This window comes from Podarcis cretensis (assembly GCF_951804945.1).
Source record: "Podarcis cretensis genome assembly, chromosome: 1".
Taxonomy (NCBI): domain Eukaryota; kingdom Metazoa; phylum Chordata; class Lepidosauria; order Squamata; family Lacertidae; genus Podarcis; species Podarcis cretensis.
This window is the reverse complement of record NC_137170.1, coordinates 32530495-32555841: the sequence shown is the minus strand read 5'-3', so window position 1 is coordinate 32555841 and position 25347 is coordinate 32530495. Positions and strand designations below refer to the sequence as shown.

At 43.0% G+C, this 25347-nt stretch overlaps 1 protein-coding gene across 1 annotated transcript in view; it reads right to left on the bottom strand.

The window, feature by feature from the left end:
- The window catches only part of LTBP2 (latent transforming growth factor beta binding protein 2), a 130623-nt gene that overhangs the window by 19862 nt on the left and 85414 nt on the right, over positions 1-25347 (bottom strand). The window contains exons 10-20 of the mRNA XM_079971817.1: positions 22098-22220; positions 20483-20647; positions 17764-17994; positions 15419-15438; positions 12044-12083; positions 10559-10654; positions 7924-8049; positions 7542-7670; positions 6393-6512; positions 2111-2236; positions 642-767 (exon numbers count right to left, since the gene is read on the bottom strand). Coding sequence (XP_079827943.1) covers positions 642-767; positions 2111-2236; positions 6393-6512; positions 7542-7670; positions 7924-8049; positions 10559-10654; positions 12044-12083; positions 15419-15438; positions 17764-17994; positions 20483-20647; positions 22098-22220 — 1302 coding nt within the window. The remainder of the gene's footprint in view (positions 1-641; positions 768-2110; positions 2237-6392; positions 6513-7541; positions 7671-7923; positions 8050-10558; positions 10655-12043; positions 12084-15418; positions 15439-17763; positions 17995-20482; positions 20648-22097; positions 22221-25347) is intronic.

Genomic DNA, 25347 nt, shown 5'->3' with positions numbered 1-25347 from the left:
TGCAAACACTTTGTTAAGTTGGTTGTCTGAGCCATTTTCACAATGTTCTCTAATTAATTGTGCATTCACTTTGGCTTTGTTAGTACTTTTTCTATTTTTATGTTGGTATATTTATATCCCTTGCACCCCAGCCTAATTATTCTCCCTTGGTTGTTTTGACACTGAAAATTCAATATCTTCCATTCACCCCCTCCCCTAATTTGTGGTTTGAAATCACTAGGCAGGTTTGTCTCATTTAATCTTTCTGAATAATTATGCACTCGTTCCTTTCACTCCCCTGATCCATTTTCTTTTTCTCCTCTGAATTGCTCTAATTTGAGTTAATGTAAGTTAGCCGAGGAGCTGCAACCAATTCATTAATGAATGTATTAATCTCTGCCAGATATTCTCAACCCAGAGAGTCCCAAATACATTAGGTTGCTGGTGCCCAGGACTTTTGTGAATGGAGGAATAGCCAGAGACAGAAGTAAAATAAGATCAATGTGGCATGAGATGTCCCAGGTGATAAATCATACTGGGGAAGGGAAGAATCAATCCTGATCATAATCTCTGCTTGTCCAGCTATTACACTACATACAGGTTTAATTTGTGGCAAGTGTTACAGTCATTCAACCAGGCAGAATGAAGTCCAGTATCTTTACCTTCACAAGTGAGCTTATTGGATGAGAGCACATAGCCAGTGTCACAGGTTTGGCAAGTGAAGGAACCCTGGGTGTTAGTGCAGATTCCCTGAGGGCAGGCTGCGTGTGAGGCACATTCATCAATATCTAGAGAGGAAAGAACAGACCGTTAGTGATGGGGGATACTGGTCAAGACAGTGTGCCCAAGGAAAAATTCATTCATATTGCAGAATGCCTTGGCAGCATACTCTCAGAAACCTATCTAAAAGGACAGAGTTCTGCCGTTACTCCCTCTAAAACTCATTTCAGAAGCTCATTTAAGTTTCAGAAGCTCATTTAAGTTTCTTCAGCTCAAAGGTTAGGCTTCTTCTATACGTGCTCTGCTGTTTTGAAGTAGCTGATGGTGAACCCTTGCAACTGAACAGCAGAAAAGGAGAGTTGTTTTTGTGTGAGAGAGGGGTATGAGTGTGTATTTTTTAATCAGGTTAGCCAGATTGATTCGTATGCTGTCGGGGGATTCTTGTTGTCTTGTTGGGCTGTGGATGTGATAAAGGTGAACCAAACGGGGGGGGGGGGGGAGAGAGAGAGAGAGAGAGAGAAGTAGATTCCTAAGCAAGTCCCAGCTGCACACAAACCGTACGTGTGAAGCACACAACCCTTCCAAAGAATCTGGGGAATTGTAGCTTGCCTCTCACAGATCAACAGTTCCTAGCACCCTTGAGAAATTACACTTCCCGGGATTCTTGCAGAGGGGAGCTATGTGCCTAAAGCTTCAATATTGTCCTAGAGCAGTTCCCCCTGGGGAAAAAACCTTAGAGCCAATTCGGAAGGACAGCAGGACAGACTTCATGAGGAAGTGGTGGAAGTGGGCAGAATAAGTAAACATGTAAGATAGAAAAACCTTGTTAAATTGGACCAAAGTCCAGGAGTCTAACAGGAGTCAACCAGTTGCTGTTGAAATCTCCCTAGCAAGAATATGAAGGTGATGAAAACCCCCAGTTATTTATCGCTAGCAACAGGTGTTAAGAGACACTGTCTCTGTACAGGGAAGTTGCTGTTGTTGTTGTTGTTGTTGCTGCTGTTGTTGTTTTAATTTATTACCTACCCTTCAGCCTGAGCTCTCAGTGCATGTTACAACAATTAAAAATACATGACAAATGATTTAAAATAAAATAGGGTGGTGTTCCTAAATATATGCACCTCACATGCCAGTGGTTAAGAGGTTTAGCTAGCATGGCTGATATGATGTATGCGCAGAATTTGAAGCACTGACTAAACAATCCACTTTCTTCAATGAAGCAGATTACCAATAGTTATCAGCTAAGCCTGGGAAAGGAAAACAGTGGTCCTCATTGTTGCTAGAGTACAACTCTCATCATCCCTGACTATCCCTGACCTATGGTCATAATAAGGTTGTGGCTACATGCTTCAGGCTAATGTACCATGAAGAGGAAGCTTCCCTGCTCACCACACCTGGCGACAGAATATACCTTCGCACGTTCTTCCATCCCTTGACACGATATAGCCAATGCCACAAGCCACACAGGAGAAGGAACCCTCGGAGTTGAGACAGAGTCCTCTAGGGCAGGCGTCGTGGGTTGCACACTCATCGATATCTAGAACAAACAAATTATAGAGACAGGGAATAAAGTTTTGATCTATGAGCAATGGACACTGAGCCTTATAGATCAACAGTCAGAGAAGAAAAAGAACTCTACGCACAGAAAGGTGTCAAAATGATTGCACGCAAAGTAAGGTGGTCACAGAAGCCTGCGAGAGTCAAGAGCTTGCTATCTTGGCAGCATTTTCCACTGCACACCGTAGCACACAATATGGAAAAACCTCTGGGAGCACTTAGAGCCAGCTTGATACATAACGCCAACAATCAAAATCAGTAACCATAGGAAGGCCTCCAGAAGCATGTGCAAAACTCAGTGCAGAATCTGACACCCGATGCAATGAGGAGATAGCAGGATCAGAGGGCAGAGGGCAGAAGCAGGGCAGAGGGCAGAGGGCAGAAGCAGCCAGAAATCTGCATGTGACACATTTTCAGCAACCTGGTAGCTGCTGACTGAGCGACAGGATGTCATAGAAAGCTCATGATTCTATCTATGCAGTAGCATTACAGCTACCACCAAGCAAGTAGGTAGTCAGTTTTTCTGCAAGCTTTCTTCCTATTATTTTCAGATCAGACACGTGTCCCTTTTCTGCTGAGTAAAGCTGTTGTTCTTGCTTAAGCCAAGTTTTCTTTTTGAATCTTATTGGCTCTTGCTTCCCTGGACCCAGAAACCTGTTCCCCTGCCTTGCTATTACAATCCTTGCCCCCTTTGCACTTTTCTAAGTCCTTCAGCTGCATTCTAGTCCTGATTCTGCTTCACTTCCTGTTCAGTCATCTGGCGATTGTCCAGCCTACCATGTCCTAGCTGCTTCTTGATTTGCCGTCTATTGTTATTATTGTTACCAAATTTGTTTTTTTTACTTATTATTATTCATTAAATTTGTATACCGCCCTTCATCCGAAGATCACAGGGCAGTTCGCAACATGAAAATACAAAATGAGAAGACAAAATACAATACAGAAACAAGTGCGAAAACAAAGCAATAATCCCTGCAAACACATTTGAAAGGACGTAATAATAATAATAATAATAATAATAATAATAATAATAAATTTTATTTATATCCCGCCCTCCCCAGCCGAAGCCGGGCTCAGGGCGGCTAACAACACTCAAGTAATCAAACAATCAAATAATCCAACATTCTAAAACATTTCATTATAAAAATTAATTAAAATCAAATTAATGGGAACCGTTAAGCAAAATTCTGTGCAGGTTGCCAGAGGAGGGAGTCAGGCTGCGCCCTGACCAAAGGCCTGGTGGAACAACTCTGTCTTGCAGGCCCTGCGGAAAGATGTCAGGTCCCGCAGGGCCCTAGTCTCTTGTGACAGAGCGTTCCACCAGATTGGAGCCGCAGCCGAGAAAGCCCTGGCTCTAGTTGAGGCCAGCCTAACCTCTCTGAGGCCTGGGACCTTCAGGATGTTTTTATTTGCAGACCGTAGGTTCCTCTGTGGGGCATACCAGGAGAGGCAGTCCCGTAGGTACGAGGGTCCTAGGCTGTATAGAGCCGTATAGACGTACAGTAGAAGGTTAATCAGCCAAAGCCAAAAGCTAGGCAGCAGGCCCCAGAGTGGACATATTCACAGACCCAAAGTAATATACAGATAATATATATAGACAATCTGTACAGGTCTAGAATGCATATAGCAGAGACATCACCTTTCCAACAAAGGTCCGTATAGTTAAAGCTATGGTTTTCCCAGTAGTGATGTATGGAAGTAAGAGCTGGACCATAAAGAAGGCTGATCGCCGAAGAATTGATGCTATTGAATTATGGTGCTGGAGGAGACTCTTGAGAGTCCCATGGACTGCAAGAAGATCAAACCTATCCATTCTTAAGGAAATCAGCCCTGAGTGCTCACTGGAAGGACAGATCCTGAAGCTGAGGCTCCAATACTTTGGCCACCTCATGAGAAGAGAAGACTCCCTGGAAAAGACCCTGATGTTGGGAAAGATGGAGGGCACAAGGAGAAGGGGACGACAGAGGACAAGATGGTTGGACAGTGTTCTCGAAGCTACCAACATGAGTTTGACCAAACTGCGGGAGGCAGTGGAAGACAGGAGTGCCTGGTGTGCTCTGGTCCACGGGGTCACGAAGAGTCGGACACGACTAAACGACTAAACAACAACAACAACAACAAGAATACATATACAAGCTGCATATCTGCATGATGCCAAGCAACTAAACCCATGCTGATGGTGGGGGGTTTAAGAAAAATAAAAATAAAAAATAAAGAGATGGCAGAGAGTGGGACTCGCCCCTGGCCATATTAGTTCCTGACTGTGCTTTAATCACAGGGCTGGTTTGGGCCATCTATATACCACAACAAGGAATGTCTATCATAAATCAAGAGAAGTCAGGAGCTGAGTGAGGGGATTCCATTTAGGGCTTTTACCTACACACTATTTATTACGGTATTTTATTTTTTAAAAAAACCACCACAGTCTGCCCTGCATCAGGAGATGTACAACAAAATGAACTAATTACATACTGAATTTATGCCTAGACAAAAACAAAACAATAAGGATCTATAAGCATTAGCTATTCACTGGTGCAGGACATCGGCAGCATCCCGGCATGTTAGGAAAGGAGCTGGGATTAGCCCACTTATCAGTGTCTGCAAAGGGATCCATATTTGTTCAGATTCCAGAAAAGACAAATGGAGTTCAATCTGTTCCTCCCAGGCCTCCGCAGCCACTTTCACTTCATCTTCACAACAAATTTTGACAAAAGAAGAGATTGTGAGACCCCAAGTGATGTAAATAGGCATTGAGCTTTGCTGAAATTGCTGCACCACACAGAGACAGTTAAACACCTCTGGTCTTAAGAGTGCTCCCTCAGGAACCAGCTCCTGAACCTACAAACAGCGCCATCTGGACCACAGTTGCAGACTTGCTGAAACCTGCAGCGAAAGAAGCTTGAGGGGATCAGGAGGAAACGGAACACACACTTATGCAAGAGGAGGGAAGTAGAATTTTCAACTTAGTCTTGCCAGATTGAGGAAACTAAGTTGGCTAAAACACACACACACGCACACACACCCCTTAGCTACAAATCAGGAAGCCCTTTGTTTGAAACTGTGGCCTACTGTCGAACTCACACAGTGCCTTTAAGAATAGCAGGGAAAGGACCAGAATTCAGCAGCAGAACACATGATGTGCATGCAGTTCAATCCCTGATATCATCAGATAAAAGGACCAGGCTGCAGAACAGACAATACTGAGCTAGATGAACGCATGGGAAGCTGCCTTACACCCGGTGAGACTATGTTCTTAATCCACCACTTCTCATCCTCAGCCCCTTGACCTGAATAGGCAAAATGGCCAGTGAAAATAACAACATTTGTCTGTCTTGTAAGATAATGGTAAGGATGACAACAATATAACATATGTGAATAACTATGAATAAGGGCTCATCCAGATTTCCTTTTGTGGCACAGGTTTTTCCAGTTTTGTGTACAAGTGTGTGTGTGTGTGTGTGTGTGTGTGTGTGTGTGTTTGTCCCACTGCTTTCCCCAGGAGAACCTGTTGTTTACCACTGAATCAGAACAAGCAGCAATCAGGTTTGCTGTAGATAAGCTTTATTTCAATAAAATATTGAAATCTTTTAAACCCCCAAATATTTCTAAACCCCCAAACCAGGAGGCTTCATTCCCTGCCTACAAAGAAACCTACAAAGAAACATTTTAATATTCTTAAACTGTTTCTTAAAAGGGAATTCTGGATACCTCCCTGCATATGCATGTCACTCTTATACCAACCTGGCTATATTTCAGCGCAGCAACCAAGCCATGTCGCAAAAGAAGAGGAGAAGCAGCAAAGCGAAGAGCATATTGCGTTTCCTCCTTTTCCCCAGGAGAGGGCAGCCTCTGTCCAGCGCATACTATATCCTGCTGCTTTTGTTTGTGTTTGCTGCCCCCTTGTAGCCAGGAGAGGTAAGAACTCCATGCTAAATCTAATCTCAATGAGTGTAGCAAATGAGATGAAGAAGCATCCTTCTAAATAAGCATTTGCTGAGGATGCAGATGGGCTATGTTAGTAAGAAGTGAAAGTAAAGCCCAACTGGATATTCAAGGAGATATTTTTTTGCATGCAAATATACAAGTAGCTTCTCAATAGTCAAGTTACCCAAAAAATTGGGTTTTTGCACACTCACCTTCACACTGTCCCCTGTGACTCATGGTGTAGCCTGTTTTGCACTCACAGAGATAAGAGCCAGGTGTGTTGACACACTGCCCTCCACGACAAACATCTGGCTGGTCACACTCATTTAGATCTGTTAACACAGAGAGATATGTCCCTTCAGCAAAAGGGCTGGATCCAAAGAGCTCTGGCATAGTTGTGGGCCAAACGGCTAGATAGAATCACCTCCATTACCTATACATTCTCACCCCAGTCTATTAATTAATTTGCACCCCTCCTCCGTGCAGGATTCAGCAATATAGCAAATGCAAACACAGCATTTTTGTATGCCCATATTAGGGCTTTCCACACTTCCTCTTGTCCTGCTGCTCCCCCCTGGTGAAAGCTGCTGAATCAGATGGGCATTTGCTCAGATTTAGCACTAAAGAGCAGGTTTTACCTGGGAAGGGAGTGGGGCAAGAGGGAAACCACTTGAAGCCCATGCCTAGAAACCACTCAGACCCACACTTTCTAGGCAAGGGGCAAGCAAAAGTGTGGGTGAGTCCTTACTGTCACTCTTCCATTTGCTTATCACCACCTTGCTGATGCATTACAGTGGTGCTTCAGGTTACATATGCTTCAGGTTACAGACTCTGCTAACCCAGAAATAGTGCTTCAGGTTAAGAACTTTGCTTCAGGATGAGAACAGAAATTGTGCTCCGGCAGCGCGGCAGCAGCAGGAGGCCCCATTAGCTAAAGTGGTGCTTCAGGTTAAGAACAGTTTCAGGTTAAGAACAGACCTCCGGAACGAATTAAGTACTTAACTTGAGGTACCGCTGTATTCACTGTCCTACCCCTAGGAAAACTGAAAGTGATCCAGTGTAATGACAAAGCCATAAAAGAACAAGGAGGATGACAACTTTCAGACCACTTAGTCCAGTTTCTGTTCCCATATATAAGCACTAATGAAAGAGGTAGGAAAAGTTGCCAGAGGAAGTTTTCTTGGACACAGAGAAGAGAGCAGAGCTGTCCCACTCCAAGGACGCAGAGGAGAAAAAGTTCCAGCTACAAGACAGATCAAAAGCACACTTCTCTGCCTCTAATCTGCAAATAGATGCAGAGAAACTCCGTCAGGCAACTTGCTTTATCTTCTACTGGTGGGTGCCACAAAAACATAACTCACCCTGACATGTTTGTGTGTTCTGTGAGGTGAAAAGAGTGTACCCAGAGAAACAGAGGCAAGAATAGGAGCCCTCATTGTTGAGGCAGTGGCCATTCCCATTGCATGGATTTCTCTCACATTCGTCAACATCTGAAACAAGAGGAGATAATCAAAGTCAGCTGGCATTACTATGCACCTCTGTCCTTCCTAGAGGTAGCCCAAGGGCTGTAAAACTGTAGACTGGAATCTAAAGACCATGCATGAAGTTTTCTCATCATCCCGACTATGCTCTGGCACTTCCCAACTGCATTCCCTGAACTTTCAAGTAGTCCTTTGGCTGGTACCTCGCTGCCCCAAATATACAATTCTCCCATAGAAACAAAACCAGGTGTCAATGAAATACCAATGCAATAGGAGTGACTTGGATGCTGTCGGTAACCAGGGTAACACAAACAGGCATATCCTCCTGGCAAGTTCACACAGCTGCCTGGACCACAGATGTTGGGTGAAGAGGAGCAGGCACTCATTTCTAAGAATGAAGAAAGTATTGTCAGGAGAAGCAGTGAACACAGTGATTTCTTGGTTTTTAAAGCACATGAATTGTCCAAGGCTCTGGGAAGGCTTGTAAGCTGTCAAGGTGATTCTGAAGACCTCTTCCTACGTTCTTATTGATTTACATAATTGACTGCCACAAGATGTGGCAATAGCCATTGGTTTAAATAGTGCCAAAAGGGGATAGCATGGCATGCGCTGAACGATCAGTGTACAAAATTCTGTTTCCAGGAGTTTCCACTTTGGATTGCATCAATTCATTGTCAAGCTCATCAGGACAGGGGAACTCAACTCAGCAAGAGCTGAATAACAGCCACACCTCTAAACATTATTGGGGCTCATCCAGACTTCCTTTTGGAACATGCTTTTCCAGGCACAGGTCTGTGTTTTCAAGAGTTTGGGGGGGGGTTGCCCCACAGCCTCCTCCCCCCAAAATCATCATTTACTGCTGAATTGAAGCAAATAGCAATGCACAGAAACCCAATTGCTATTTCTCCCATCCAGTGAAAAAACACAGGTTTTCCTGGGGGAAACGCTGGGACAAAAAACCCCAACAACATTCAGACACAGAGCTTTAAAGCCCAGACCTGTACCTAGAAACGTGACACAAAAGGAAGTTGGGACGAGCCCTTAAAACAATCTTGTCGTCCAACTAGCTTAAAAACAAACCCACTCAGACAAAAAGGCTATTGAGAGCCAGACTGTGAGAGAGAGGTTCTTTCCAAGAAAGTTTAATACGAAGTGTAAGGACATTGGTAGAACTACCAGACATTAGACAATGCTGAAATAACACAGCTGCCATTATCTAAGCAGTAAACATATTGTCTCTTGAGGTCACAGAACTTCCCACTCTACCAGAAAACCCCCATGACTCAGCTCTGTAAAGGACAAGAGACATCTTGCACATTTTCCTACCCTGCCTATTCAACAGCAGAGGTCCTAACTCTTCTGATCTTCACCATGCCATTGCCCATAAGTGCTCCTTTTTATATACTTCTGTGTTTGCTAGGAAGAGTCTATTTGAGTCTGTTTGGTTTCTAGGCACTTTCCCTGCAGACTGTGTGCAGCATGGAAATGTGTATCTGGCAAGACTATGCTTGTCTGGGCCAAATTGGGAGCCTAGTCACCTATGTCATAAGGATCAAAGGGAAATTCACTGCGTCTTTCAAATACTAAAACACACACTATATGAAGCCTGGCCCAGCTGTTCTTTCCAAGTGAAGCTAGATAGTGCAAAACCTCTTTTTGAACTAGCATAAAAGCTAAGAGGCTGAGCTGTGAACCAGGAAGCACCTAGTTCAAATATCATCTGTGCCACTAAGTGGCTCTGGGCAAGCCTTCTCTCGGGTTCAAGAGGTTTTCTGTTTGTCCCATGCTTTCCAGGCATGGGTCTCAGCAGTTCTCTGTTTGCCTTGCCACTTTTCCAGGGCTGCTCTTTATTGCTGAATCAGAGCAAACATCCATCCGCAGAAAACCTGATTGATGTTTGCTCCAATTCAGTGGTAAAGAGCAGGTTTTCCCAAGGGAAAGTGCGGATGAGCCCCAAAACTTTCATTTTACAGTATGAGGAATAATAATAAAGGGTTATTGTACACATTGCTGAGATAAGGTCTGCGTAGTGCTTTGAACACTGAAAAAGCACCATATGCTAAGTATAACAGTTATTTGAAAATCTACAGGGATTTAGCAGAAAAAGACCCAGAATGGGATAGAAAAAGCTATGCGAGGAGGCTATTTTCACAAGTAATACTCAAGAGCTATTATTAGGCTGGAATGCATCTTTTTATAAGTGTTTTTAATACAGTACAGAAAGCAGAAGCAGGGAAGAAGATTAATGCATGTTCAGTTTTAAAATTCAGGCCAATGTAAGTTTTCATTGGAATTTTTAAAAAGTCAAAATGCAAAAATTAAAAGAACTACCATGTTTGAAAATGTGCTTAAAGCAAAGAGTTTGCTACATTTCCTTTTAAGATCAATAAATGATATCTTTCTCCTGCAGCCTGGTCTCTTGTGTGAGCCATATGAAATGCTTCATCTGCTGTCTGCTTCCCTTGCCCAGACAAACCCTGAGCGGTTGGCCAAAAACAAACCTCAGCCATGAGTTGTGGCTTGTTTGGAGTTAAGACAAAACACAAGATCAAGTTTGCATGTAATGTTAAGCCAAACCATAGCTTAGCTCTCAATATAGTCTGAAAGCAGCAGCGGTGGCAATGAGGGAAGAACAAAGTAGCCACAAATTTTGGTCTGTGCATCAGCAGGCTTAGTTTGGCTTTTTTAAAGCACAACTCCTGCCAAAAGAATCATGGGAACTGTAGTTTACCCCTCACAGAGCTACAATTCCCAGCACCCTTAACAAATTACAGTTCCCATGATTCTTGTTATGAAGTGAAGTATAGAAATGTAAATAATAATAATAATAATAATAATAATAATAATAATAATAAATAATAATAATAATAAATAATACTGGGGCTCTGCTGACATACCTGTAAATAGTGTTGCTACTGTTGGAGCAGCATTCTCCCCTATAGATCCTGGAAGTGGCTGGGCAGGAAAATGGGGAGAAATCTTTACTACATCCACTGCAAAAGATATAAAGAGAAGTGAAACCAACTATGACCCAATTTTATCATTATTTGTTTATTAAATTTGTATGTTGCCTTTCATCCGAAGATCACAGGGCAGTTTCACAACATAAAAATACAAAATGAGAATGTAAAATACATAATAAAACAAAAACAAACCAATAATCCTCCCTCCCCCCCACAAACACATTTAAAAGGACATAGAATGCTACTCAGCCACGGTTATAGGGACACATTTTTGCCTGGCGCCTCAAGATACGTAATGAAGGCGGCAGGTGAGCCTCCCTGGGAAGAGCATTTCACAAATGGGGAGCCACCACAGAAAAGGCCCATTCTCATGTTGCAGGATCTGAGTCAGTTCATATGAGGAGAGGCAATTCTTGAGGTACTGCGATCCTGAGCTGTTTAAGGTTTTATAGGTCAAAACCAGCACTTTGAAATTGGGCCTGGAAGCTAATTGGCAGCCAGAGCAGTCGGGCCAGGATTAGTGCAATATGCTCAAACCATCTTGCCTCTGTGAGCAACCTGGCTGCTGAATTCGGCACCAGCTGAACTCTCCAAACCATCTTCAGAGGCAGCCCCATATACAATGCATTGCAGTAATGTTAGATAATGAGCAGGAATCCACTGGACAATGCAATCCTATGCAATGAATTCAGTGCAGCTTACTTGTGAATGTACATAAAATGTATAAACCTTGCAGATGGAACAGCAGGGAAGGAGTTGGGGGAGGTCAAAAGCTTTTACAACACAATAGTAAAAATAAAATTGTTAAAAGAGGCAACATAATAATCCATGAAACTTGACAGATATACAGCATCCGTAAACCTCATAATGAGTATTGAGTTTTGTATTAGTCGTGTGCTTTTAATTCATATTTATATATTATTCTTTTTAGTGATCCCTATGCATTTTTGTATATTACCACCTGAGAATTGCTTCCCATGCTGTTTATTAATTCTTCTAATAGTGCCATCCTATGCACGTTTAACGTGGGAGCAAGTTTCACTAAACTCAGTCAGACTTGTGAGTAAACATACAGAGGATTGTACCGTAAATCAAACAAAACTTTTTAAAAAAATATCCTATGCAGCAGCCTGTAAAGCTACAACTAAAACACAAATACATTTCGCAGAGCATCTTGTGAAAGATACAATATTTCCCAGACTCCTCCCACGCAGCAGACTCAGTGTCTGCCCAGTTCTTCTGCCCAGAAATAACCACGCAATAAACTATAGACCGTATTTAGAAGAGCCCATTGGAAAAAAAACATTTTCCTTTTCCCAGGCACCAAAATTATCAGCAAAGACTGAGATCTTTCATCCATTTTTTATTTTTTGGCTCCATTCTTAGTTACTGGATTCAGCAAGTTACTTTGCAATTTACCTGGGCTAATATCAGTTTCTTCGATAACATCCTCTGCATCCTGTGAACAAAAAATACAAATGCAATGATTGTCTGTACAGAAATCAGGCAGGATTCACTAATCAGGAAGAAGTAATTTCCCCAGTATAGGAGCTTTCTTCTTTATCTATTCCCTCTTCAGCGTATTGTATCAATAGAGAAAGGTGTTGTTGCCAATTTACAATCCCCACAGTTTATTAAGATGAAAATATCATCCTTAGTGAAGTGCAATCACATCCCAGGTACCTAACTTTGGTTAAATTCATCTACAATCATCTCATTCCAGGTTCTTTGACACACTAGTTTAATTCAAGTGTCAAGTTCCACATCCTCCAAACCACAGATAGGGCTGTGGTGCATGATCAAGATGCTTGAAATGGGCCTCTGATTTTCCCTCTTAATCTCATTCTACATTCTTCAGCATCTTGCAGCCAGACATGCGTACTGATTATCCATTTTCAGCAGGTGCCAAAATAGACACTGGAAAGAAAGTAGCAGCAACATGAGATCAAACAGCTGCAGAAAAAAATTCAGTGGGAAAAACCAACAGCTGTACAGGAAGACAATAACCTTTATTCTCAATGTGTTTCAACAGAAATCTTCTCTCAAGGGGTGTGGTCTTTGCAAATAAAACAGCTGGATTCACTCGCCTTAGTACTGATGGCCAGAAAACTCCCTCCAGAAAACCTGTTTATTCATCCTGATTCAAGTGCACAAAGCTTATATGGTGGATAGACTATGCCTGCTCTTAACTGAACATTCATTCTGATTTGTTTATGGGGTGGTAATTTATCAATGAGCATTCACCCTGCATTCATCCAGATTTGCTTGCCGAGTGTTTACAGGTCTTCTTGTTAATCGTTTGTTCATTCTGCACTTTTCAGTGTATTTCCCCATTGCTTTTCTAACTGCAAGAAGTTTGTAGGTGGTTGGTTGTTTTTTAAAGGGCACTTGTTGTGCTAGGTCAGTGTTTCTCAAACCTGGGTCTCCAGCTGTTTTCAGACTACAATCCCCATCATCCCTGACCACTGGTCCTGCCAGCTAGAGATAACAGGAGCTGTAATCCAAAAACAGCTGGAGACCCAAGTTTGGGAAACACTGTGCTAGGTCAACAGATCCCTTTAATCCACTTTAGTTGAGCAAATCTAAACTTTTGGCATACACTTGAATCCCTCCCACAAAATACTGACAGTCTGGAGGCACCTTATGTTTCTGACAAAAGTCAACCATGTTCAAAATCATGACCGATGGACGTTTTCTGAGAAGGTGAGCAGATCCAATAGCCTTCTTTCATTGCAAAGACCACTTGCCTTGAAAGCATTTGTCCAAAATTGCATCTGCAATAAAGGGTGCTGGGGGTTTAAGATTTAATAAATAATAAAATTTGGTTGTCCCATACAGCTGCTGTGGTGCTTTTTTCATTTTGTTTGTTTTTCGTGTTAGAGAGGAAGCCTCTGTCAAAGACAGAGAGATAAGGATAACATGGAATGTGACTTTCCCTGGTTCTCGATAACCTTTGGGGAGGTCTCTGGGATGCTTGTTGTCAGTAGTGCGAAAGAGTCTTGGATACATTGCATAAGGTGTTTTAAAAGCTAGGCAATCAAACTCCTTCGCCTGCCAACACTTGAACTTCTGTTACGCTGCCTATAACAGAGTTAACACTTCTCTAAATCTGCTGCTGACAGAGTCTTCCATATTAACGACAGTAATTATACTTTTGGTGATAGGTGATCTTAACAACAACATAATGACATTAAATAATCAGGCTTTTGTTGCATATCTTTCTCCATTGTATCGATAAAACACAAAAGAAACGATGGAACACTCATACTATTGAAAAGAGATATTCTGAGACTTATCTTGGATATTAATTCAATTCTGACAGAGCACAAATTCCATCCAACAGCTATTAAAGAATTATAAGTCTATATTTTGACTTCTTATGGTACAATCTTAAGTGGGATGGGAAACTGGTGAAACAACTGCCACTTTTAAAGCTGTGCCACCTTTTGCTGCTTAAGGTGTTAGATGTTAGGGGTGTGTGCATGTTTGTGTGCAGCAGATATATTGTCCTTCCCCCTACGTGATTTAAATCCACATGGTTTCCAGTGGAGAAAAGGGGGGCTGCTCCAGGCTGAGGTGGGGGGCACTGGTTCTGGTGCCTCTTTCTAATGAATGAAGGGGACTTGGATACAGTGGGTTGAAATTGCTGCCATCTTGTCCATGCCCTGCTCCTGGAAGGCTTGTTTCAGTGTCTATCATCCAAACTGCCCTCCACAGAGATATGTGCCTGTGGAGGTATCTGCCAGGGCAGTGGAGGTCTCTGTAAAGGGCATGTCCCTCTACCAGAAAAACTCTGCTCCAACTCTGAAGAGGCACCTTTGCTCCATCCTAGCACCCTTTAACCAGCAGCAACGATCGCTGAATGGTGAAGTTAATTTCCCCATGCAATATGCCAGATGTTTCTGAATCCTTCTTTCATGTTCCTTCCATCCTAGCCCTCTTCAACCTACAGTTAGGGTTGCTCTAAAATGAAGTTAATTTCACTGTTCAACGTGGCAGACTTTTTAGAAGCATTCTTTCCTTTCCCAATATGTCCCGAAAGCAATTTTAGCAGCTGCTAAGATATCCATTATACACTTTGTTTCTTCCTGTCTTTCAAATGGCCCACTAAAATAGGACTTGATTGTTCTCTGCTCTACACCTTAGGACCTGGTATATCACTTCTAAAAAACATATTTCAAGTCTTTATTTATTTATTTTTAAATAAGGACATTACAAGGATGGATTTACAAGGTTAACTTTGAACCCTAAGGTGGATCTTCCATATCACTTTTTATTAAAACTTCAGGAACTATTTACTGAAAATGTTTTATTCTTCATTCATTCAGTTTTTAAACTACACATTTGCTATGCATATCCCAAACATTAAGGGTATGCTCACATTAGTGCTTACTCTGTATTCTGTACACTCCCACTGCTATTTCTGAAGCCATACTCACATGGCATTAGCCACAATTCATATTGATCCTGTAGTTTCCTGACAAACACTGCTGTTTGAGGCACAGACACCCCGAAACCAGCTTCAATCCAACTAGAAAACTGGATGCGGAGTAAACAGTAATGTGAATATTTCAGACAGTCGTTGCACATGTGCAGATGACAGCATCATGAACAAGAGGGGAATGGGGAAACCCAAAAAGTCATGTACATCAGGTAAAGGTATTCCTACCCCCTCCCCCGACATGAACAACCCTGTGCAAATGTGGTTTGAAAACACAGCAAGGAAAAATGACTTCACTGCATTTTAAGCCTCTAACATGAACATAAGCTGCTAGCAGCAGAAATTTTACTCACCTGATCTTCTTCAGAATCCCCTGTAAAATGACATAAGAGAATTGAGTAAATTAATTAAGTAAATTTGTAAGTGCAGTCAGAATTCACTTTGGAATTCAAATTCCCTTGTTTGGTTTTGCACAAATGCTGCTTTGCTCAAGACTTGAACTAGCTTGGTGGCTTCAGGGAAGCCCTCTGCTTCCTTAGCTCCAGCCCTCCCCACCTCCCAGCAATGCTATTTATTTCTTTTCTTACCCTTATATCCTGCCTTTCTTCTGTCCTGGAAACCAAGGCGGCACAGATGTGGTTCCCATGTACGTATTTATTTATAAGATTTCTTACCCACCCTTCACTGTTAAGGTCTAGAGCAGCTTGGACCAGTATAATCATACAATTATAAAACAGTTAATGTACATGGTTAAAAAAACAAGTAAGCCAATTCCAGAAAAACAGCACAGTCTAGACCAGGCATAGGCAAACTCGGCCCTCCAGATGTTTGGGGACTACAACTCCCATCATCCCTGACCACTGATCCTGTTAGCTAGGGATGATGGGAGTTGTAGTCCCAAAACATCTGGAGGGCCGAGTTTGGGGATGCCTGGTCTAGATTGAACAAAACAAAGAAGAGGTGGAGCCCACAAAAATGCCTTAATTATCAAGAGGCCAGGGTACAAAGGTACATTTTCAGCATAGAATAGAAGATGTCTAATGAAACTAGATGCCAGAACCCCATAGGCAGGGAGTTCTATAATGCTGAAAACAGCATTTTAAGAATTAATAGGGTAATGCAGGTGAAGTGATTGAACACTTAGGTATGCTATATAAAAAGTAAGTATTTTTATTAGCATATCCATGATTGCAGCATTCGTTTCTGAGACCATTAGCCAGATGCAAGGTACTTGGATATGCTTGGGACTGCACCCTACACACCCATCCTATACGCTGAACAGTGTGACGTGAACCTCCCCAAGATTCAAGAACAGTCAACAAGGTCAGGGAAGATGGGCATTGGTATCCTGAAACATTTGAAGGGTGCCATGTTGGCAACTCCTGTTCTACCAGAACCAGGGCCTTTTCTGTAGTGGTCCCCAAACCTTGAATTACCCTCCCCTCCGGATGATTAATTTGCTTGCCTCTCTGTCATCTTTTTGTAACTGGACAAAAGTATACCCTTTTTATGTTCTATGCATGTCCACATATCAAAAGGGGCCGTGCTGCCACATGCCACAGCGCAATGTGTGGGTGTTTGTGGTGGGACCAGCAGTGTAGTATGGCTGCCCCATTTGCAACCTGTGTAGTGTGTGAAGGGCGCTTGTCTTCATGATCTAAGCCATTTCAAGGAGTTTTAGTGGGGTAGGAGAGCTGAAAATAATGCCAATATATTTCACATCTGGCAACCAATGCGCCCCTTTCGTTTCAGATAAGTACATGGGTAGACGAGTCTTGAAAGCCTGTGACATGAATTTTCATGGCCTTCTAGCACCTATGGTGGCTCATTTACTGGAAGTGATGTATTTAGTGTTAAGTCTGGAAGTGTATACTCACTTCTGACCAAACTAAGCCTCCTACAGCAAAATATACATCAGTTTGTGCTAGAGGGCCATGAAAATTTGTGCCCCAGGCTTTTTAGATTCGTCTACCCAGGTACCCTAAAGGGACCCGGGTGGCGCTGTGGTCTAAACCACAGAGCCTAGGGCTTGCTGATCAGAAGGTTGGCAGTTCGAATCCCCGTGACTGGGTGAGCACCCGTTGTTCGGTCCCAGCTCCTGCCCACCTAGCAGTTCAAAAGTACGCCAACTGCAAGTAGATAAATAGGTACCGCTCCGGTGGGAAGGTAAACGGCGTTTCCGTGCGCTGCTCTGGTTCGCCAGGAGTGGCTTGGTCATGCTGGCCACATGACCCGGAAGCTGTCTGCGGACAAACGCCGGCTCCCTCGGCCTATAGAGCAAGATGAGCGTGCAACCCTAGAGTTGTCCGTGACTGGACCTAATGGTCAGGGGTACCTTTACCTTTACCTTTTTACCCATGTACTATCTGAAACCAAAGGAACACATTGGTTGCCAGACGTGAATTTATTTCAGCTTTCCTACCCCACTATTTTTTGTTGCTGTGCTATTTGTTTTGTTCCTGTTTGTTTTATTAAATGTTACTGTTTTGTTATCTGTTTCCACCGTAATTGTTTTCATGCTAGTATTATTGAAACTTCATCATGGAAGGAGGCCTGATGAACCCGTTTGAGATAACGTAGTCCTGATGTGCTTTCGTGTGCAAGTTTAGAAGACTCTTGAAACCATTCCAACACTGGAAATTTGTGAACTGCCTGGAATTCACTCAAACCAGTTGGATTCACACAAATATTACTTTACCCTTTCCTGCGGAGGTGTCAGCCCCCGGGAGCGTGTCGACGACATCGCCACGCAAGACCTCCTGCAGCTGTTGCTGCCTTACTGCCCAGCTGGGAAGCCGGCCACTGTTTTTGCTCTGCTCCTCTGAGCTGAGCGGGAGCTCGTCTGCTTCTGCTTTTCTCATGGACATTCGAATGTCAGAACTGGAGTAAGTGTAGCCGTGCCCTGCAGGGCAAATCTCCTTAAAGGCTTCTGCAAAGAAAGGAGAGATATACAAGATATACAATCTGATGACGCAGAGAAAAGGAAAAGCTACAAAAGTAATAGCCGAGAGCACAAAGACATCTCTCGCAATCTAATCCATTAGTAAGGATACTGTTGTTTTTCTGCTATCCCATTCAGGCATGCTGGGCCATGTTTCCTCTTCTTTAGTCTATTTAAGGTATCTGCCACAATCGAAACACAGTTCTCTGACATGGGTAAAACATGTTTAGACTACACCCACTTGGAACCAGAACTGAAGGCTGAAAGTTGCCAGCAAAAAGAAAGATGTTTGCAGGGCTGGGTGTGTTATTAGTAAATGCAAACTACTGTTAACCGATACTGGAAGCTGGCTGCCCTTTCTCTCAGAGTTGACAATAAAATATAACCACATGGAAACTAGCTCTGTGTGTGTGTCTCTCAAAGAGAGGCAGCTGTGGAACAAAAGGGCCAAGGGATCTACTGCTTGTTAAGGCTGCATCAGAGTCGAAGGTCAAACAAACAGACATAAAGTTCCGCAAGCCCCCAACCCCCTTTTAATTCATCACTGTAGGTTTTGGGCATATCTGATAGCCATCCACAAAGTTCATTTGGCAACACAGGCCCTGCCCTGCTTCACCGCAGAGTGATGTAAACAAAAAAGAAACCATGTATGTTAAAGAAGTTGGAAAGGATGAATGTTTATTATTAAATTAGCTAATTTAATAATAAACACCCATTCTTTCCAGCATCTTTCAGAAACATTTTTTTTCTTTTTGTTTACATCGTTGCTGCTTGGAACCACATAAAAAACAGGAAGCATCCAGAGTGAATCAGCCTGCTTCAGGCAGCGCCACAAAGGGCAGGGGGCTAGATGAAGGCAGGAACTGGTGCCTGGAGATTTTTTTTAAGTGTTGGTTCCAGAGGCAGTAGGTGGTGTTTCAAACCTGCTTCAGGTGGCAAAGTGTCTCAGGCTGGCACAATGTTCAGAAGTAAATGCGCATGACATTTTAGAGTCCATTTTCCAGCGCTTAATGAGAAATGCTAAACTGGTTCATGTCTGGTGCAGCTTGAGTACTCACTGACTGCAACTGCAGAAACTTCATAGTGCAGGCCTAACCAATACAGGGCCCGCCAGTTGTCGCTGGACTACAACTCCCATAATCCCAAACTAATTGTCATGCTGGCTAGGGCTGATGGGAACTGGAGTCCAATAACATATGGAAGGCACCACATTGGCTACCCCTGTCACAGTATCTACAAGGAGGTGCAGGAAGGGGCAAAGTCTTATTGTAAGGCAGTGTTATATGAGGGCTGAGAGGCCATACTTATAATTCTCTATTCCTCTCAGTTTGTCATGCTCTGCTTATGGTCTTTTGAGTGCTCAGTGATTCATTTTCTATCTAATGCTATACGTTCACACTGCCTCATGACAAATAGTCAACAAGTGCCACTGGACTAATCTGGTTTCTTTCTTTCTTTTATTCTTTCTTAATTTTTATTTACAAATTTAAGAAGAGCAATTAAAATTAAAGGAGAGAGGAAAAAACAAAACAATAATAATATACAAATAAATCATTATAATAACAGTAGACCACCATCAGCTTACATTGTGGATGCAGTGACCATCAGTACACAAATCTTACTTAAAACATATAAGTTAATATAAGCCTTCTAGATGTTCAAGCCTGTATCCGTGTGACACTAATGCCTATATGAAATATGTTTTAATGCAGTCAGGGCAGGGAGGTCATCAGATTGTGCAATAGACAGGGAGGTATAAGTCTCTTAGCCACCATAAGGGCTTGCAAAATCCACTTCTGTTGTCCATTGGTTAACTAAGATACTAAAGTAAAGGTAAAGGGACCCCTGACCGTTAGGTCCAGTCGTGGCCGACTCTGGGGTTGTGGCACTCATCTCGCTTTATTGGCCGAGGGAGCCGGCGTACAGCTTCCAGGTCACGTGGCCAGCATGACTAAGCCGCATCTGGCAAACCAGAGCAGCGCACAGAAACGCCGTTTACCTTCCCACCAAAGCGGTACCTATTTATCTACTTGCACTTTGACGTGCTTTCGAACTGCTAGGTTGGCAGGAGCAGGGACCGAGCAACGGGAGCTCACCCCATCACGGGGATTTGAACCACTGACCTTCTGATTGGCAAGTCCTAGGCTCTGTGGTTTAACCCACAGCGCCACCCGTGTCCCTCCAACTAAGATACTATAGGCATATAATTTTAAAGTACACAAACATCTACAGATATCATGGATTTTGCCAAATTGAGGCAAGTAACAACATCAGATCAAAAGGAATATATCACTGGAGAAGCCCTCATCACATGCCTCTAAGTTAAAGGCTTTATAATCCCATTTCAGGCAGAGAATTGCAAATGGTATTGCTGGTCTGATAAAGAGCCGGAAGACCCTAAGTAGCCACCAGTTTAAAATTAGCAGAAAGTGAAAGGGCAGGGGGAAAGGTCCAAACGAACAAGCAGAGTTTTTACCAGATCCTGGTAATGGACACGTCTCACAATTTCTTCCCCACCCTTTGCCAACACGACTACAGCAGCAGATCTGCTTGGTGATGTGCAGATTGAGTGGCAGGGCACAGACTCCCCCGACAGTTGAGCGATAGCACAGCCCCTGCTCTGTGGAAACTGCTTTATCAGCTGAAACACAAATGGTTAATTAGTCAGCTTTTGGAAAGCGAAGATTTTCAGTGCAATCCTGTGAATGTTTAAAGGTAAAGGTAAAGGTACCCCTGCCCGTACAGGCCAGTCTTGACAGACTCTGGGGTTGTGCACCCATCTCACTTAAGAGGCCAGGGGCCAGCGCTGTCCGGAGACACTTCTGGGTCACGTGGCCAGTGTGACATCGCTGCTCTGGCGAGCCAGATCCGCACACGGAAACGCCGTTTACCTTCCCGCTGGTAAGCGGTCCCTATTTATCTACTTGCATCCGGAGGTGCTTTCGAACTGCTAGGTTGGCAGGCGCTGGGACCGAGCAGCGGGAGCGCACCCCGCCGCAGGGATTCGAACCGCCGACCTTTCGATCGGCAAGCCCTAGGCGCTGAGGCTTTAACCCACTGGAAGCCCAGTTGAACACAGTGGTTTTACTTTTGAGCAAACATGTATAGGGATCATACTGTTAGGCTCTTCTTATTGATTTCCAACTGGACCCATTTGTCCACTCCTTCACCAATAGTGAAAGTGAAGGCAAGAAAAACAGTGGAGCTATTTTAATACACATTTAATTGCATTGAATTCAACATCAAGAAGTATTTCAGATGCTTAATTTCATCATGCTTTAAGATGAAGAGTTGATTAAAACACTATTCTACTTTGAGATTTGAATCTATGGACCATCTCTTGCTTAGTTTGCTAATAAAGAAGCTAGCTAATAAGTTCACCACCAAACAGTTAAGAAACTTTGCCAAATCACAGAGTTAGGTAACTCATGCCAAAGGTTTTGCAACAAGACTGCACAAGACTTCAGATTTCAGTTAAGATTTCAAATTAAATTCTTAATGAGAGGAGCAGAGCGGTGTTGCTTTTGTGCTTAGATTTAGCAAATTTGAGTCAGCTTTGGGGAAATTTTCCTGAATCGACTATAACATGTCATAGGAAACTATAACGGAGGCAAAATGGATCAGGACAAAGGCAAAACCAGGAAATTCACTTTAAAAGAGAGAAGCAGAGCAGCTTTAAAAATTAGGGGGTCTTTTGCCCAAAGTGGGACAGTTAGCAAGTCTCTTTTGCTTCATAATGATGACATCATCATTATGGGCAGAAGCTAAAGGAAAAGCATCTTCCTCTTGTTCTAGAGCAGGCACCCCTAAACTTGGCCCTCCAGATGTCTTGGGACTACAATTCCCAATTCCCATCATCCCTGATGACTGGGAATGATGGGAGTTGTAGTCCCAAAACATCTGGAGGGCCAAATTTGGAGATGCCTGTTCTAGAGTAATCATCTCTGGTACATGGTGTAACTGCCCAGGATTGATGGCTACTGCCCACTCCTTCAAACTCCTTATGATCTAACCCATACAGTTATTGTGCTAATTGGGAAAATTCAAATAAAGGAGGGGGGAGTTGTTATGGTCTACCTGGAGACACTTACAAATACAGTGACTGCGGGATGGGTCCAGCATGGTTCCAGGCTTACAAGTGCAGAGGAAGCTGCCGCGAGTGTTCACACATTCTGCATCTTTGCATATGCCAAATATTAGACATTCATTGATATCTATAAAGGTGAACAGAGAGAACAAGATTAGCCAACCTATTCTGGTGCTGCCCACAAATGGCACTGCAAGGAGGATCTGCAAAGGGAACAGGTCCTGATGTGACAGAGCAGAGACGATGGAATCACCAAGCAAAAGAGAATGGGGGGGGGCTCACAGGTGGAGGCCACATGTAGAAACAGAAATAAAAAGGTATAGCTGTTAAGGAAAGGTTGGGAGGCAGGTGACTTTGTGACACCTATTCAGCACTCTGAAGAGCCGGATTCAGTAATGGGCTAGATGAGGGCCAGTAACGTGAAGCTAAATCCTGACAAGATGGAGGCATTGAGATGAAACAGTTATTGTGCCCTGGAACCTGGTGTTCAGTTAGTTCTGGGTGGGGTTACAAGCCATTTGGGGGCACCTCCTTGTTCCAGCATTTTCACTTGAAGCCAAATGTCTTTTACCAGCTTCAGTTGGTTCACTGAGTCTGGTGATTCCTAGACAGAAATAGGCTTGCCACTGCGATTCCCACTCTGGTAGTTTCTCAGCTGGGATATTGTGGGTTGTCCTTAAAAGACAACCTAGAGGCTTCAGTTACTGAAGAATCTGGCTACCAGAATTTTGTCTGGTGCAATCAGGCTTGTTCATATTACTACACTGACTGCCTATTCAAAATCCAATTTAAGGGCATGGTGTTCTCAAGTGCTAAATGGCCTGGGGCATTTATCTGAGGGAGCAACTCTTCTCCTACCAGCCTGCCTGTGTCTTCTGTAGAGGCCCTTCTTCAAGTACCCTCTTCAACAAAGGTACATTATGTAATCACAAAGAAGACAGCTTTTTCTGTCGTAGCGGCCCGACTTTGGAGTGCCCTCTGGTGCTGTCCAATGCTGCAATGCAATCTTTTTGGCACCATGTTAAGACCTTAAGGAAAAAAGAACGTAAGAAGAACCTGATAGATTAGGCCAGGCATCCCCAAACTCAGCCCTCCAGCTGTTTTGGGACTACAATTCCCATCATCCCTGACCACTGGTCCTGTTAGCTAGGGATGATGGGGGTTGTAGTCCCAAAACAGCTGGAGGGCCAAGTTTGGGGGTGCCTGGATTAGGCCATTGGCCCATCTAGTCCAGCATCCTGTTCTCACAGTGGCCAACCAGATGCCTGTGGGAAACAAGTGAATGGAACATGAGCACAAGAGCACTCTCTCCTCCTGTGATTTAGGTATTATAGATGGAATTGTAGGTGGAACTGCCTTCTTTGTTCCTTTAGCCTGTCTTTTATCTTGTTTATTGTTTCTTTTAAAAATGAATGTTGTGTTCAAGGAAAGGCTTGATCACAGTTCAGAGCATTTGAGGAGGCATGAAGTTGGACTAGTACAGTGAAGGAGGTGGCTTGGAGAGAGAGGGCAGGGTCTGAGGAGAGTCCCAAGGACTGGACAGAGAACCCAGGCCTGAGGTTCCCCACTCCTGATAAACAGAATCAGGCCATTAGTTCTACCTAGCCCAGTTTGAGGTTCTATCTTGTACTGTAGGGCTCAGAACACTCTTAATTCTCTTCGTCTCAAAGTAATCAGTCACAGAAGATGTGGTATGGATTTCCAATTTAGGGCAACTTTATAATTATAGGATATATATATATATATATATATATATATATATTCTGTTTTACAATTTAAAATATTCCCTTCTTCTCTTTCCATGATTCATTTTACATATCATAAATCCCTGCATATTTTTCAAAAACTATACCATTCAGTATTCCATTATTGCATCCATCAAAACTTGTTGAATTTATCTTAATGCTGTCAGTGTTTCAGCTGTACACAATTATTTCCCATATATTCTATAAACATTTTCCAATCTTCTTTAGGCGTATGTTCTTCTTGTTCTCTTATTCTATATGTTAAGTCTGCGAGTTGTGCATATTCTGTCAACTTAAGTTGCCATTCTTCTTTAGTTGGGACCTCACTTGTTTTCCATTTTTAGGCTAACAAAACACAGGCCGCAGTAGTAGCATACACAAATAACCTTAATAATTATAGTTTTAAAACTATATGCCATATCATGTTCTTGCCCTTCTCAGGACCTTTAAAGGCATTTTCATACAAAGCTTAAATTACTTTTGAGCTCTTAGCTATTTATGCAAATGTCTCATTATACAGAAAATAAGATGAGAGGCATCTGCAACGATAATGAGTTTTCTGGACTATGTACATTATACCTTCACACTACAATTCCAGTTGAAACATGAATCACTTAAAAGGAACTCTAAAGCAGCTTTGGCTTGAATCTTGATTGTAATGTGAATGTGAAACACATCCTAGCCATAATGCTAATCTCTTTGCGGATGCTTCTCCTAGGCCTCCTTTTCCTCATCAACATCAGATAAACATTAACACAAAGCTTGACATATGAAAACACTCTAAGCCACATGTGTGCAAATGTCACAAATGGGTCACGAGTGATCATTCCTTTACGTGAGCAGGTGGGGGCACTATTTGCACATGATCCATTGACAGGATGGCCACACTACAGCATTAGGTAAAATAAACATCTTCCTGTAATAATGGGGAAGATTTGCATGAGAATTTGGAAACACAGATTGGTGGGGAGGGCTCCAGATCTCAAGGAGCTGTCAGAGAAACAGAATGTGCTAAATTGCTCTGCACCAACCCACCACATGACCTCTGGCAAGTTCTTTCCACTTGCCATGCCAGCAGCACAATTGGGCTTTATGGCCTCTGACCCCCCAGGGACTGGAAAGGGTCAGATGGTGTTTGCTAATCATGGCGAAGCTCCCAGAAGTGGCAGATGCCTGTGAAGAACTATGATCGACAACACACCAGGACGGAAGAGGTAACAGCTTCTTCTGGCCCCATCACCCAGTAGTGTCACCAACAAGGGGCCCAAAGAACTTGCTTACAGCCCAGCTGAGGTACATGGTATGCCCCCAACAGACCAAAGGGAAGAAGAGGCCCTTTCAATTGCATCAGGTTTTTGAGAAAACCAGGTTTCCAAAGATTTGGGGAGAGAGTTCTTTCAATGATGGCCAGAGGGAACAAGAAACACAGAATTGGTAGCTATTAATGGACTAGCCTCTACTGGTCAAAACATTGCAAGATGCAAGATGGAAAGGATTGTAACCACAGAA